Raw genomic sequence first — 16813 nt, forward strand, 5'->3', positions numbered from 1 at the left:
GTTTATTACACTTCTATAACTAAAAAATTTTTAATTATAAAAATTTCATGTGAAAATTATTATATATTTCTGGTGAAAGCAAAATTGAAAGAAATTTCGGTCCTCTCAAACAATTTAGTTTCGAAGAAAAATTCCCGTATGAGTAGTAAATACTATACTTTCGAAATTTCTTGGGTGCATTAATTAATAAAGAAATATACAGTATATTTATACTTATAACGATGTTACGAAAAACGTAAAAGTTTACTAAAAACGTAAAAAATAAAATAAAATCTCAAAAATTCATTAAAAACGTGAGAAATAGTAATTTCTATATGTTCAAAATCTATCCGATCATTTTCCATAATGATCAAAAACCATACGATCATATTCCATAATGATCAAAATCCATACGATCATATTCCATAATGATCATTTTCCATACGATCATATTCCATAATGATCATTTTCCATACGATCATATTCCATAATGATCATTTTCCATAATGATCAAAATCCATACGATCATTTTCCATAATGATAACAATCCATATGATCATTTTCCATACGATTAAAATCCATATGATCATTTTCATACGATCATAATCCATATAATCATTTTCCATACGATCTTTTTCCATAACGATCAAAATCCATATGATCATTTTCCATACGATTAAAATCCATATGATCAAAATCCATATGATCAAAATCCATACGATCATTTTACATAGCGATCAAAATCCATATGATCATTTTCCATACGATAAAAATTCGTACGTTCAAAATCCATACGATCATTTTCCAATAACTTTATGGATTTTTATTTTTTTTCTAATTTTCTGAAAAATCATTAAAAAAGTCATTACTTTTATAATTATAATTATTTATCTTTATAATAATTATAATTCTTTCTGGATTCTCAAAAAATTACTAAAAACGTAAGAAATAACTAAAAGACGATCATTTTATTAAAAGAACAATTCTTTTTAATTTAAATTAATTTCATGATTAACCCAGCTGTACCCGCCACTTCCTCCAGGAGGCGCCCTACGTAACGGCCCAGTGATGGCATGTGCGTGAGCTACGCGTGGTACTGACACTACTTGGACATTGCAACATTACTTTATTTTTCTAAAATAAAAGAATTTTTCTAAAATAAAAGTAGTCTATTACATCAGCACCTGCAATAAAGGTCCCATAAAAATCGGTCCAGCCATTTCAGAGATTAGCCGGAACAGACAGACAGAGAGACAAAAATTGTAAAAAATGTTATTTTGTTGAATGTACCGTATTTATATTCATATGCATGTAATAAAAAACAGTTATTTCAATATTATAAACAGACATTTCAATTTTATTTATATGTATAAATATTATACAACTTATTTTTGTTTTAATATGATTAGTACAAAAATATATTTTTCTACATAGTTTATAACATGGATTTACGTCTACTTTATTAGGCAAATCGAATGTTATTTTTATAAAAACCATTGAAGTAATGAGAATTTGAATAATTAATTAATTACTATCTTAGTAATGATGGTTCTTCCTAAATATTCCAGTAGTTACGTGAAAATGCGAGAGTACGCACAAAGAATAGATCCCATAAAGGAATGTAAGTTAACTACAATATTTTTAACACACAATTCATTTTTTATTCAGTTTATCTATATTTCGTTACATAAGTGCTTGAGTTTATTGGTGCTAATTAATACCTGTAGACGCATTATAATGTTTTCTTTGAGAAAATATAAATTTTTATGACTACATCCTGATAAAATATTTCGAAAATTACACCATCGCCATAATTATTCGACAAACAAACGTTGACACCCAAAGCAAACCACAACGAGATTATTGTTATTTTTCCGACCTTGCGTTAGATTATTATTGGCCGCACAAATTGAAATTGCTAGGTTCGATTCAGTAACGAAGTGGAATCAATAGTTTAAATAATTTATTGTCGAGACAACATGCAGCTGGTGCATGGAATCTAGTGAAAATTTTTCCTATCGGTGACATGTTGAAAATATGTAAGTTGAGTTTTGTAGTTTTCCTACGCGGACAATTATGTACGTATTGAATTCTTTTCAAAAAAAATATTTAAAGTACTTAGCCCATATTGTATTTGTTGTGTAGAACAATTCTATCAAAGCAAATTCTAATATATATATATATATATATATATATATATATATATATATTGAGTAACATAAATAATTGCATATATCATTTTATTGGATTATTGTTGTACTACAATTATACTGAGGGTGTGTCCCTCTTTAAATTGGTTTCATCAAAATATTTAAATATGTAAGGGGTGTTTGAGTACTAAAAATTTAGTAACTAACTAATCTCTCTCTCTCTCTCTCCATCATCCACTGAGAGTTGAATATTTCTTTGTGTGACAATTGTATGAAACAGAAAAACATTGTGTTAATGTCCAAATGACCAAAAAGTATGCGTTTATAGATTTAACCATATGTACATTAGGTTTAAGCACAAAGGTACAAGTATAAACTGAACAGAGCCCCTCTTTATTTAAATCTAAAAGAATTTATTAAATACATGGTCCCCCTCATTTCCAATAATAAAATAATTTAATTAAACATTTTTTTTAAATTAATATTTCACTACCTCTTAATTAAATAAAAATCTGCCCAACTATTGTACTTAACAATTACTTTAAAAATTTCGATTAACGATGACTAATAGGTTTCGGTTTCCACATTATTTACATCGTTTAAGGTGCATGTCATGACAGACATAATGTATATGATTGAAAATCTGAAATATTTGTTTTAAGGATTTATTTCACACATACACATTCACATTACACTTTAACGACACGTTGTACGTAAACTTAAAAAAAACTCAATTTAACTTAAATGCACTTCCCTGTAGATTAGGTTTTTTACACTTTTTTAAAATTGGGTTTTTTATAAGTACATTGCTGATAGCTTTAATTCTTATATATTATAGAAATTAATATTTTTTTTTTCAAAATTTCATATATTATACATCATTATCGAGTAACAAAGAAAATAATTTGTTTTAAGTAATACCAATGTATAAAAAAATGGCGTGAACGATTTTCACTCTGTGCCCATCAGGAGTAGGATCGTCCTAGCCAAATATAAAAAATAATATAGGGCGGGTAGACACTAAGTTGAGGGAATCACCCCTCAAATCAAAGTTTTGTTACTCGAAAATATGTGATTTTATATATGTGCTCTTCCATTTTCGTTCCTGCTGGTCGTAGTCAGGGAGTGACGTTTGTGTCGATACCGGCGATCGCATAGATTCCAAATATGAAGCTGCAATAAATGTTATTAATTAAATTAATTGGCCGTAAACTAATAATTTTGAGTAATCCTATACTTTAATATAAACAACAACTGATATTGTGTTGGATATTTTTATCGAATACTATGTAAGTGCAGATTACCCTAATTTGTATATACTTACAAGTTCTTGCTGCAACAACTTGGCACAGATGGATAATGTACTTTCTCAAAATGTAACATAATAATTTATTAAGTTACATTTCTCCAGCGGTGTTTTTATTGTTTGCAACATTTGGAACCCCAATACCCCAATTTGGAAATTCTGAAATAACAATATTTGATGAATGAACGTCTTATTTTTAATGAAATCATTAAAAATTTCATTTTTGCAGAAAATTTTTCCTATTTAACTCCTGGATTTTTGAAGTGATAACGTCATACCTCTTGAATAAGAAAATGGTTATACTTGTTGTCCAATATTGTTTACTTTTATATTGGGACTTTGTAGTTGTGAAAATATGCTACAAAAATCGATTCTGCAGCTCTTATTACTGCAAGTTTATAAAGGGTTTTAATTTACTTTTGTTTCTTTTGGATTCATGTTTATGAATTACAATTTGTTGTATATACAGTTGGCATCGCCTTGTATGGAAAACATGATGAAAAATTTTGATCTTGTTCCAGTATCGATTGGTATCTATCAGAAATCATTAGGCATATGCGCATTAACTTTTTAACTGATATTTTCTGATCGATTGCAATCATTTTTACAAAAAAAGCTTTTATCAATTGTGTTTTAAATCGATATAATCAATAGTTCAAATAATTAAATATTAATTGAAAATATTGTGAATGACAATGGTACCAAAAATGAATAAATAAATCATTTTTAAATTTCCGAAAAAATGTTATGCATAATTCCTAAAATATTTGTTTTGTTAAATGGTTAGTTACCACATAATTTTATAAAAAAATCGACTTTTTGTGAAATTTTTCACGTCAAATTGCATGAGCTGTCACTACGGCCATCTCCCGTTTTAAAAAATATATTATATTTAGTGTTAGATGCTTACCGTTCTTCATTTTTGGAAAAACTATGGATTTTTTGGTCCTTAAGGGACCAGCCCTCTCGAACACAGCCCTCGCGCTGCCACAGGGTGTAGCACTACGATCAGATGAAACAAGAGAAAGAGGACGGAAATCCTGAAGTCAGGGTATATATAAGGATGCCTTAATAAGAAATCATTGATGCGCAAGCGTTCCAATTAAATAATAATGATTTTTTATGTGCTGTTACTCCATGTTATATTAGAGTATAGTCACACCCATAAAACACCCATTCTATTTTTGTTTAAATATCATATGTAATGAAGAATATTTTCCCACCGACAAATTTCACCTCAAAAATAAATAAATAAATAATAAATAATTTTAAGTATTTTTCATCTTTTATTGAACATTTTACTTAAAATTGAGTACATATACATACAAAAACTAACTGATAAAATAAAAGTGACAAAGTTGAATATATAAATTTTTGTGCATGCGCACAATTTATTCCTGATATCCACCCAAATTATTACCTAAAATTATTGATTTGCCTTTACACCTCAACTCTAAATACATTTTATTCAGTGATAATTTATAAACTGAAATAAATTATTAGTTCAGATAACTTCAGTTAAGGAACACGATTTAAGACGAAATAGAAACAAAACAACAAAAATAACACATTCCTAACATTTGTGAAACATTTTCAAACCTTACTCCATTTAAATTATGACCTTTGTTTAAACTCAAAATCAGTTCCGGAGTATTTATTTCTTAATAACGTATGACCCGTTTTATGTAAATTTTTAAGTGTATGGTTTACTTTAAACGACAAACACAAAATTTTTTTTACTGAATTTAACCATGTCACTAATATTGAAGTAAACAATGCGCCACAAATAGGAGATCAAAGCAAACAATCCTCATTCTGTGTTCTTCGGGAGTAGGGTCGCCCTAGACACATTGGAAGCCTACATATATTGAGTTTCTCTAAAAAAGAAACTCAATATATTTTAAGTGCACTTCCTCGTAGACCTAGGTTTTTGACACTTTTATAAAAATTGGTGTTTTTTGAAGTTTTTTGATCTTTTGATATTTTTGATATTTTTATAACTCTAAATGTTCAAAATTGCTGCTAAAGCTTTAATTAACCCTAGTTATAGAAATTAAGAAGTTTTTTTCAAAAATTCTCCAATTTTTCTAGCACCTAAGGATTTGTTCACCTATGTAGCCTTATTTAGGCATATCCGTTCAGTTTAGGGCGACCCCCTAAATTTTAATTTAAACAAAATATTTTTCGATTGTTTTCAAGGAAACAAATTGATTTAATCAAGTTATTTGTGTTAGTGTGAATATAAATAATTTTGTATTTACAGTGCTGGTCATAATTATAGCAACTTAATAGAATATATTAAAATTACAATACTAATTGAATTGGATGCCGCTACTTATAATGAATTTAAATCGATAATTTACTAGTTATTATGCTTATTATAATTACTTAATCATTTGTCGAAGCGTTACCAAGATCGAGAAAAACAGAGAGATGACAGAGAGAGGAATCTACGAAAAAGTTTGTCTGAGTTTCAAAAACTAATTCGAATTTTAAAAATCAATCTAATTTAAATGAAATACAACCAATTCGACTAGCGCAGGCCCTTATTAAACAGAATTATGTACAGGGATATGTTAAACATCAATTTGATATAGATTTGATAGTTATATTTCAACACGAAAACCGTATCCACGTATCACGTTTATAAACAAATTCACAAAACACTTATCACAGCAATTCAAGAAGCTTAAAACAATATAGACGTATATTTGATGGCCGATTCTATGCCACAGAGATAGGTCAACATTGTAGAACAAAGTGGATTTTGTAAAAAGTGTTAATGTCCTTTTTAAAATTAAAGTTGGCAAATTTAAATCCAGCTCAATTCAGAACAAATAAATAAAATTGTATAAACAAGTTTAATTTTGGAAATAGTTTTTGTGTTTTTTGTAGAAATTGATAAAGTTTATCAGTAAATATTGATGTGTAATATACTCAGATGTTATCACTAAATTCACTAAGCAGTATTAGTGTGATGTGGCATATTCAGAACGTTTCATGTATATTTACAAATAATATATTTAAATCAAGAACATTAATAATAAAATATTATTTTAAAAATTTCCGAATAATTTATTTATTCATTTTCTGCATCATCGTCATTCACATTTTCATTCAATATTAGATCATTTAAAACATTGATTATAGAATATTTGAAATATAGTTATAACTTTGACAGACGTGTGAACTTATGAAACACGTGCTTAAAGTAGTAAATTAATGCGCATGTCTAATATAGAGATTTCTCCTTTTAATTAACTTTCTTATTAAATTTGTAATATTAATCTTAATCTTAATATATATTTTTAATTCCATAAATATATTTTTTCAATCTATAAATAAATAAAAAAATCATGCATTAATTTAATTTTTTGTGTCAATAGTAAATATCTATAAGTAAGTATGTCTATGATAGTATGCGGGGAACCTTTTTATCGACCGTCACTTGTCAGATTTGGCAAATTAACGCTACAGCTGATTAAATCGAAAAACAATTTCGAATGAGTCACAAATCGCATTGATAACATCCTAATACCAAAAAACGTCTAAACAATGGTCACACCATTAAGTGGAGGACCACCACCAAGTAAAAAGCCATCAGGTAGGTAGTATGATTGTAAATGGGTTAAATGCCAATCCTTTTTCTTATACCCTTATTGATTAATTCAAGGTTCTAATTAATGTTTCATGTCATAAACCGTGAAACTACGTCTACAATATTGGGTATGCACCATGAGTCTAACCCACATTCTACCTCTGTAATTATCCTTAATCTATTATTTATCAACTGCAATTTATAAAACCTTGTCCTGTAATTGTAGCAGATAGTATTCTGTTCGCACTTATGGGAGACTATTGTCAGCCCTCACAACTCACCAGAAATCCCTAATGTAATAATATTTGTTTTAGACTCTGCCTTCAAGCAGCAAAGACTACCAGCATGGCAACCCATACTGACTGCTGGCACTGTTCTACCAACATTTTTCGTTATAGGCATTGCATTCATTCCAGTAGGCATAGGACTTTTGTACTTTTCTGAGGAGGTTAATGAACATGTCATCGATTACACAGAATGCAACAGAACAATACATGGTGCTGATGGACAATGGAGACCCACTGATGAAACCTGTGCAAGTGTTATACAGAAAGATCCAAGCAATACCTGTTACTGCAAGATTAATTTCAACTTAACCACCGATTTCAAGGTAATAAAATAATATCTATGCAAAGCAAAACATGTTTGTCTAGTTGACATATAAACTGTTTAATAACAACTGTTTTATTTAATTTAGGGTAAGGTATATATGTACTATGGCTTGAGCAATTATTACCAGAACCACAGGAGGTATGTAAAGTCCCGAGATGATAATCAACTTTTGGGGAGGATTAATCAAGAACCAGTTAGTGATTGTATGCCATTTGCCTATGTTACTAATGGCTCTAATAAAATTCCTATAGCACCTTGTGGAGCTATTGCCAATTCATTATTTAATGGTAAGTGAAAATCTTTCAAGTATCAAACAAAGTGATCAAATTAATTGTTACAGATGTGTTGAGTTTAAGCTCAAAACAATTGGGCAACATAACACTATTAAATACTGGCATAGCTTGGCCATCAGATAAGAAAACAAAATTCAAAAATCCCCCAGGCGACTTGAAGGAAGCATTTAAGAACTTTGAGAAACCTAAGAATTGGAAAAAGCACGTTTATGAATTGGATCCAGATAATGAAGACAACAACGGTTTTCAAAATGAGGATTTGATTGTGTGGATGCGAACTGCCGCTTTGCCCACGTTCAGAAAACTCTACCGACGCATTGATCACAGTAAAGACGGATTGAGGAATGGATTACCCAAGGACAATTATGAACTCACTGTTGAATATAGTAAGAATTGATTGTGCATTGTGACAGTATGTGACATTAAATAATTTCATTGCAGATTATGATGTAAGCTCTTTTGATGGAACGAAACGCATGATATTGAGCACAACGTCATTGTTGGGAGGTAAAAATCCATTTCTGGGTATTGCCTATATTGTTGTTGGTTGTGCCTGTTTACTTCTTGGTATTGCCCTGTTGTTCATACACATTAAATGCGGAAAAAGGTAGAACATTTCAATACATTGAGGGAAAAAACTAATTTGAATATTGTTTTCAGTACTTCTGAAATGATTAACGTAAATCCCCGGACACCGTACCAGTAATAGGACAACTGCGAGTGGAGCTAGTTACTTAATTTCTCAGGATCAGTTGCTTTAAATGTACTTCAATACATGCAATTCTTATAATTCTTCATAATTGTTAAATTATGTTATTGTGCCAATATATTTGGGTTGTAAACTTTATAGGAACTTGCATTATCAAACTTGCCAAAGATACTGGAGTTGCATTTATTGTACGTATTTTCGATTACGTTGTTTAGACTTATTTTCGCATTCCTGATGTAACATAGTTTTAACACACAAGTGGCCTTTAATGTTAGACTTATCATTCCATATCACTTTTCACATTTTTCTAAATTATTTTGTCTTTAAAAACGAACTCTCATGTACCCTTTTACACATTTTTATTATATAACTTTTAGATGTTGATAATTTAAATCATATAATTCTATATACTCGCCTTATTAATTTGGCACAGTACTTTTTATAGCAATTTTAACTGTAAATTTTTGACTGCACTTTCTAAGAAATAATTGTGATTTCCATTAACACTGTTTTAGAATTTAACACTGCCTAAGTAAGGTTTTTTAAAACTTGGAATGATACATGCTTAATTATTACGCTAAAAAGTATTTTTAAATAATTGTTAAGCTTAAAATAGATTATATTAATAGTTATTATTTATTAAAATTCTAATTTGTGATTTATTAGCACATTACGTGCGCATTAATTATGTTGTATATATTTTTGTTAAGACAGTTTATAGATTAGTAATTGTTACTTTGGTAATAAATGATAAATTATATTAAATTTTAGTTTTATTTTGCCTTTTTATATTTTAAAAAATTAATTTTTTACCTATTCGCATAAATTTTGTAAGAAAAGTATCTTTATATTTTATTTTTAAAACAGCTTATTCAATTTCTGACAAATACTGAATATAACAAAAATAAAATTAATGTTAACAATAAACATTATCTCTCTTGAGAAGTTAAACATTTCTCTCTGATAATATAGTATATACATATTAAAGTTTATATTCTCATATTCGTAAGTTCCAGTTTCACACAATTTATTATTCAAACATTAATAAATCAATATTTTAAAAATCATAAATTATTATGCAACCCACCTATTGTACGATCGGTAGTAAAACAAACTGAATCATGTGACTTATTTTACTAATAATATTTTAATATAATACATTTTTTCCCGAGTTTCAATTAATGATTTAAAATTATACAAGAATAGAGAATTAAATATATTTTATAAATGTTATAGAAGTACTGTTAAAACAAATATAGATTAGTTAATTGTTTTTGTCTTATTAAAAATAGGATTTCACATAAATAAAGGTCAAGGCTGCCTAACCAAACATTTATTCTATCAAAGAAGATACAGCAAACAGAAGGGCTCTCTACACTGCCTCTAATCTAATATAATATTTACATAATTAAGACAAGAGCTAAAATAATTATATTTCACAGTGAAATATATACAATTATAATTATACCAGAATCTTCACTTTAACATAAAGTAAAAACTACTTGAGGTAAATTACAAATAACTTGAGAAGAAATTATTACAAAAATATAGACAAGTTGCTTCCTTTAAATGTTCATATTGTTAAAATTATGTTCTTCCATACATAAACATCAATAATTGTATCAGTTACAAATTTACACAATATTAAATCAATTCATACATAACAATAAAAAACAGTCTGGTTCAGTTTACATCATAATTCAATAAGTTCGTGTATAATGCGTTTATCTTAATTAAAGCAAAAGTAGAACCATATATAATAATATATATACTTTCATAATTAATAACAAAATTTGTATTGTATTCATTGAAATATATCTAAATACAACAATAAATGGCCTCTTAAATCCAAGATGTAAACTGTACATGTATCAAGCGACACTTTCATCTTGGGTAGAAAAATGTGCAAGTAAAGATTTCATTTACAATCATATATGTATTGGCACGTGTACCAATAACTGCGCCCTATCAGAAAACACTTCGCTGCACATTTCGCATTTGAATAAATTTTGCGCGTGTTGCATGGAAATCTCAGCCAACTCGTGAAGCGGACTCTGATCGACGACCTCCTGTTTGATGATCACATCCTTCATCAGGTCGGAGTTCAATTCAATGTTTTCCAACGATTCTTGTTCTTCGCTCTGGCGTTTTTTATTCTTCGTTATGATCATTCCACCCTTGACGATTCTGACTCTGCTACCCGGCCCCAAGATGTGTCTGGTGGATCTCGAACTGCGTCGCACACGTGGTTCCACAGGCGCGATGGTCTCACTCTCGACTGTTTGTTCGGCCGCGATTTCGGGGGCCGACTCCACTTGGTCCATGTACATACCGTTGTGATCGCTCACCAGATTGTCCTTCAGCAAGTTGCTCACCGCCTGTTCCGTGTCGTCCTCGGGGAAGGTGGCCAGGGGTAGTTTTTCCGGCTGGTATACGTGGTAGCTCACGTTTTTGGTTCGGGGACGTATCCTCTCGCCCGTGGCCGACTTTAGTTCGGTGGGCTCGGTTCTGGTGACCAGTGTTTTGGTTTTGTGCCTCACCTTGCCGTCTTCGCCGGTTTCGACTGCCACGCGCGTCTTTTGCGTGTGTATCATCTTCGGTCTGGAGGGTACCGAAGCTTCGAGCTTCTGTTTCTTCTTTACCTTGAACGGGGAGGTTTTGTTGTTGACTATGTTGTTTATACTGTCCGTGGTAGAGGGGTAGCTATTGAAGATATCGGCTTCCGTCATGCTGGGCTTCGGGGACGCCTTCTTGGTCTTTTTGGAAACTCTTTTGCGTGTGTCCCGTTCGTCGTCTGACTCGGTCATCATTTCCTCTTCCTCTTCTTCCGGGACTATTTCCTCCTCGTTTCTGCTGCATATCATCTCCAATTCGTGCGGTTTGAGTTTCCTCCTGCGCTTGTACTTCCTTGGTCCCACTTGCGGTTGGCGTTTCATGGCGGTGTTCATGTCGCAATGGTGGATCAGGTGCAGGATCAGGTCCTGCGAGGCGGCAAACATGTCCGAACAGACGGAGCAACAGTAGGGTGTCATGCTGTTGCTGTATTTCGGATCAGGTCCCGAATGGTGCGACCTGATGTGCTCGCGCAGCACCACACGTTGATTAAACGCCCTGGGACAGACGGCGCAGGCGTACGGCTTCTCACCGGTGTGGATCCTCTCGTGTTTCCTCAGGGTGCCGCCGTCGGCAAATGCTTTCCAACAGAATCGACAACCGTACGGTCTCTCGCCGGTGTGGATGCGGATGTGGATCTGTTGCGAGCTACGCGATCCGAATGTCTTGCCGCACTCCCTGCAAGGGAACTGTCTGCCGGACACGCTGCTGTGACTATGCCGGTGGTTCATCAGTGACCTGCCATCGGGGAACTCCTCGCCGCAGACGTCGCACGGCACCACTTTGTTGCGGTGCGACAGCATGTGACGCTTCAGTCGCGCCTTGTTGTGGAACGTCTTCGCGCACTTCGAACACGCGAACATCTTCTCCTTTGAGTGCTCCCACGAGTGCTTGAGGAGCGTGCGCCGGTCCTTGCACGTGCGTCCGCACAGCATGCAGGTGTTGGGTGGCAGGTTGCGACCGTGTTTGGTCTGCACGTGCTCTTGTACGGCCGCGTCGTCGATGCACACTTCGCCGCATATCATGCATCTAAAACACGGATCACTGATGACACTCTTTATGTTAATACTGAGAGTGTTAAAGGACGGATTGATAATTGGTTACATGGGTTTAAAAATGTCAAAAAATCGCTTTTTTCTAATAGTATAAGTGATAAATAGTTGTCAGTTTTAAATCTGCTGGTCTTAAATTATGGGAAATCTAAGTACTACTTTTTAATAAGTAAGAAAATAAATGTTTATTTTATATTTAAAAACTAGAATGTTTTTATTTTTTATTAATATTGATTAGATTATCTCACTTTACTAAAGTTCAATAAAGATGAACAATAATTATAATAATCAATGGAACACCTTGTACATATTTATACATTTGGATTGGAATGGATTTTGAATTATTAATTTTACACATAATTAAATCACCATCAAAGTAAAAGGTGAGTTTCTTGGTAGTGATATAGAAATTACTAGAAAAACAATATTATTAGAACTGTAGGTATAAATAAAAACAGTCACATTATAGAGAATATTAATGTTGATAAGGAAAATAGTCGTTAATAAAAAACAGGCCAGAACTATCAGTATATTTTTCTACTTAAGACATTTTAATTTCATGAATTTAACGTGGTCTCACATAAATAGCATCAAAACTAGAATTAATAGTCGGTTAATTGCAATTAAATTTATTCAAAAACTTAAATTTAGCATTTAATATATAATTTATTTATGACCCAAGTCACCACCACAGAAATAAAAGTTTTCTTCAACATTAATGAGAATTACTAGAAAATAATTGGTACAACCTAGATAATGAACTTTAAAAACATAATAAAAATTGACTTTATATCAGTAATTTGGTAATATCCCACAAAAACGAATATTTTAGAAGTAATAGTATATTTTAGAAGTTTATTTAGCATTTTAATCATGTAATGTAGAGTTAATCACAATAAAATTGCATCAGAAGTGGTATTTTTTGTACTATTTCTGTTTATATTATATTATATTATACTATTATTATATTATATATTCATTCTAACTACATAAAATATTCAGATGGACATCTAGATAAAATTTTTGTACAAATAGTTTGTTTCATTATTTAACTATAATTTTGGAGATGATGGAGACGATTTTTCAGAAATTAATGTACATAACTTACCCATGTAACCCTCTAAGAGAATGCAGCTTCTCTTAGTGATAGAAACGTTTTTAATCGATTCTTTTTGATACATACCTATGTTCGGATCCTCGAGCATGCACTTCGGCGTGCGCGAGGAGATCAAGCGCCTCCTGGAACGATTCCCCGCACACGTTGCAAATGTGCCCAAATTCGTGTTCATTGACAAACTCCTCTTTGATGTGGACTCTTTGGTGGCGCCTCAAGTTGTCTTGTCGGTGAAACGACAGCCCACAAGTGGGACAATAGTAGGTACCATATTTGGTCTCCTCCTCGCTGTAATCCACATCCTCGTCGTCGTCCTCATAGTCCTCAGTTTCGCCGCCGTGTTTCGTACGGATGTGCTCCTTCATCTGGGCCGCATCCCAAAACATGTCACCGCATTTTTGACATTCGAACGGACTGTCACCGCCGTGCACTCTGGCATGTGACGCGAGCGCTTTCTCGCGTGCGAACCCGACGCCGCAGTGTTGGCACACGAACGGCTTGCGAGGATCCGTGATCTCGTAGCGGATCTCGCCTTCGGGAACGCCCTGGTCATCGGGCAAGTACTCGCCGTACTCGGTCTTGGTGCCCTCCATCGCCTCCATCAGCCGCATGTCCTCGTCCACGTAGTTGTACTGCCTGGAACTGGAGGCTCCCGCATCGTCAACCTCATACGCATCGTCGTACTCCTCTTTGACCTTAAACTTCTTCTTTTTCTTCACACGCCTCTGCCTCTCGCTGTCCGACGACTCGTCCAACTGTTGGCCTTCCTCTTCCTCCATCTGGTCGGCGTCCGGAATGTAGGCGTGTATCTTCAGGTGGTTCATTAGATCGCATTTACGTATGTAACGGACGCCGCACAGGTTACAGCCGTGCGGCCTGTCCGTCTGGTGCGCCACCATGTGGTTCATCAGGTTCGCCTTCTTGCGAAACCGGCGGCTGCAAAAGTCGCACGGATACGGTCGCGCCGTCGTATACTCATCCTGATCCGGTAACGGGATGTCGCAATCTTCCGTCGTCTGTTCTTCTGTGCCGCCCACCGCCTCTTCCGATCCGACGACGATTTCCTCGTGACAGCTTTCGCCTGACGAACAACAAAATGCGTGACAATTTGTTTTATGTATGATAACACGCGCCTCTTACCCCACTGGTCTGTGACAACCTCTTCGGTGACCTGCATGTATTCCTGGTAGGTTCCATCCGGTTCACCAGGCTGCATGACTAGGACGTTGCCGTCAGTTAAATACATAATTCCATTGTCGACTTGGACCTCCTCTCCGTTCTGCGGGATGTCCTGCACCACCTCCTCGGTAACCCCGGTGAATTCCTCCGCGTCACCGGGCAATATCTCGTTTTCGATGCCGCATATCACCTCCTCGGCCTGCACCACCGCGGCGGTGTCCTCCCAAGTGAGGCCGAACGGTTCCTCCATTGTTGTGCGTGAGTTATGTTTGTTGTAACATCACAGTGAGCTGAAACAAGTGAATTGAGGAGTTGTTAGGTGGAAACAATAAGATTTCACGCCCACATTGCCACGGACAACGTGGCCTGAGAAATCGAAGATCTGCGCTCCCAGAAAACGTCAAACCTTCCATATTATTAAAAACAGAAAAATACGGTGAAAAAAAATACTAATTGTAGGTTATTGATATTTTGACATGCGAGGTTATGAATAAATTGAGGTTAACACAGTTTACAATTTGGAAAAATGTAAACAAATATTTTTGGAAATCAATTCTGCCCTAATCGAACACGGTGCGTATAATAAAACGTGTCAGGTGAACGCGTGATCCTGATTAATTGTTACTAGGTGCGTGAAACGTCCATTGCATACCGATCTTCGTTTAAAGAACGAATTTCATACAATTACATCACAGACGTATTTCACAGTTCCGCACACATTGGCCGAATCTAAACAGATAAATCGTAAAATTGACTCGGCTAGGCGCGAAAATCAACTTTAAACACTTATACTTACACGAAAATCTAATTCGACAACGACAAACCTAACCAAGCTTTACGTCGTTGAGCGTCGACCTTCACTTTACTTTAGGCAAATGGCTGCTCGTTGTTCTCACTGTTATGATTAGACAGAATTCGATGTTTTCCGTTGCTAAATGGCACCGCATGGAAACGGTACATACGGATTACGCGTAGTTTTTACGCAATTATTTGTTTAGATTTGTGTTGTCACTGGTATATTAAGGGTTAAACATAAGCGAAAAATAGGTTAGCCGATAAATAACCTACAACAACCGCCAAAACAACTGCCTGCATCCGCTAGCGACATCGCTCTAAATTCGAAATGATCGGAAGTAAAAATGTGGCGCCAATTTTGAATGTGACGTTTACAGACAGTTTCTAATTGGAATCGTTAGTGCTGGAATTGATAACTTATGTAAATAGTAGATAAAACTTTTGTAAGTTGAATACATTAATATTTTTATATACCTTTATGTGAGAAACGTATATTTAAATTATATTTCATTTAATTAGTACTAGTATCAAATGATAAAGAAAAGAAAATTTTATATAGTAATAATAATTTAAAACTAAATTTATGTTAATATTAATCATATTATACCACACTTATATTAATAACTATAATAATAAGGTAAAATTGCAATAACAGTAACTTAATATTATTATGTATTTTTTAAATAAATAATTACTTTCATTTTATTTAATTACTTAATACTTCATTTAATGCTAAATTTCAAACATCATTAAATTATATTTTATATATTACACAAGGTTGTTTCTAAATAATATCTTAGAAGATAGATAACAGCATCTTTACTATTATCGAAAAGCCTAACATCTTTTAGAAGATCTACCATTAACATTATAATTTTGTTATTGGTTCTGATGACTATACTTTTCTTCCTGCTAATTTGTCTGGAGAAATGTATTTACAAAAACACGACTTCTACGGGTTCATCGAAGATATCTCACTGGACAGAAGACGTGATCTTTAATATATCCATAACGGTGTTTCTACTCATTTTAGTCTGCAATATTCCCGCAACTCTCCAAATCTCTCCTGTGGGAATGACACTTCTATATTTAATCCATTAGATTTCACAGTGGGGGGCCAAATGAAAGAGAGTGTCTACCAGTCGATAACAAAAAATTGAAATATTGAAATTAGAGAAGAGCATAGACTGGACCGAACAATATTCATTTCAACTTCATAATAGGAAAAATTTTTTGATGAGTGAATGATGTTTAATTTTAATTTATGTTTATTAAATTAATAATAAGATATAGAAAATGTGTTTTTTTTTTTCATTTTTTAATTATCAAAACTAATCAAAAGTAACCCATCATATCAACTTGACTTTGTATTTTATATATATTATATATTTGTATACATATAATTAAGAGTAC

At 33.1% G+C, this 16813-nt stretch overlaps 2 protein-coding genes and 1 long non-coding RNA gene across 5 annotated transcripts; 1 reads left to right on the top strand and 2 right to left on the bottom strand.

The window, feature by feature from the left end:
* Positions 1-1882: 1882 nt before the first annotated feature.
* Positions 1883-9412, top strand: LOC109603075 (cell cycle control protein 50A). 2 transcript variants are annotated; one of them, XM_049968166.1, is made up of 6 exons: positions 1883-2018; positions 7348-7643; positions 7731-7932; positions 7986-8324; positions 8380-8545; positions 8599-9412. In XM_049968166.1, the coding sequence occupies exons 1-6, from the start codon at positions 2006-2008 to the stop codon at positions 8642-8644; spliced, it is 1062 nt and encodes a 353-aa protein (XP_049824123.1). In that variant the 5' UTR covers positions 1883-2005; the 3' UTR covers positions 8645-9412. The 2 variants fall into 2 exon arrangements, with proteins under 2 accessions (XP_049824123.1, XP_019875087.2); XM_020019528.2 differs by lacking the exon at positions 1883-2018 and adding an exon at positions 6852-7039.
* LOC109603078 (uncharacterized) lies at positions 2783-4479 on the bottom strand. Its single transcript, XR_002191790.2, has 3 exons — positions 4346-4479; positions 3454-3594; positions 2783-3302 (listed from the first exon to the last, which is right to left on the bottom strand). It is a non-coding gene; the product is annotated as an uncharacterized LOC109603078 (long non-coding RNA).
* Positions 9413-9965: 553 nt separating the features above from the next.
* On the bottom strand, positions 9966-15692 carry LOC109603079 (zinc finger protein 271). 2 transcript variants are annotated; one of them, XM_020019532.2, is made up of 4 exons: positions 15402-15692; positions 14567-14895; positions 13496-14507; positions 9966-12289 (listed from the first exon to the last, which is right to left on the bottom strand). In XM_020019532.2, exons 2-4 carry the CDS (start codon positions 14853-14855, stop codon positions 10576-10578), a joined length of 3015 nt encoding a protein of 1004 aa, XP_019875091.2. In that variant the 5' UTR covers positions 14856-14895; positions 15402-15692; the 3' UTR covers positions 9966-10575. The 2 variants fall into 2 exon arrangements, with proteins under 2 accessions (XP_019875091.2, XP_049824111.1); XM_049968154.1 differs by having other exon boundaries at positions 9966-12304.
* Positions 15693-16813: the final 1121 nt, after the last annotated feature.

The sequence above is a fragment of the Aethina tumida genome, chromosome 5 (assembly GCF_024364675.1).
Source record: "Aethina tumida isolate Nest 87 chromosome 5, icAetTumi1.1, whole genome shotgun sequence".
NCBI lineage: Eukaryota > Metazoa > Arthropoda > Insecta > Coleoptera > Nitidulidae > Aethina > Aethina tumida.

Coding starts and splice junctions, on each gene's coding strand:
- LOC109603075 (XM_020019528.2), top strand. CDS start 6,991: ATGGTCACACCATTAAGTGGAGGACCACCACCAAGTAAAAAGCCATCA. Junction 7,040..7,347: donor ACCAAGTAAAAAGCCATCAG/GTAGGTAGTATG, acceptor TATTTGTTTTAG/ACTCTGCCTTCAAGCAGCAA. Junction 8,325..8,379: donor TGAACTCACTGTTGAATATA/GTAAGAATTGAT, acceptor ATTTCATTGCAG/ATTATGATGTAAGCTCTTTT.
- LOC109603079 (XM_049968154.1), bottom strand. CDS start 14,855: ATGGAGGAACCGTTCGGCCTCACTTGGGAGGACACCGCCGCGGTGGTG. Junction 14,508..14,566: donor GGTTGTCACAGACCAGTGGG/GTAAGAGGCGCG, acceptor GTTGTTCGTCAG/GCGAAAGCTGTCACGAGGAA. Junction 12,305..13,495: donor GCTCGAGGATCCGAACATAG/GTATGTATCAAA, acceptor GAGTGTCATCAG/TGATCCGTGTTTTAGATGCA.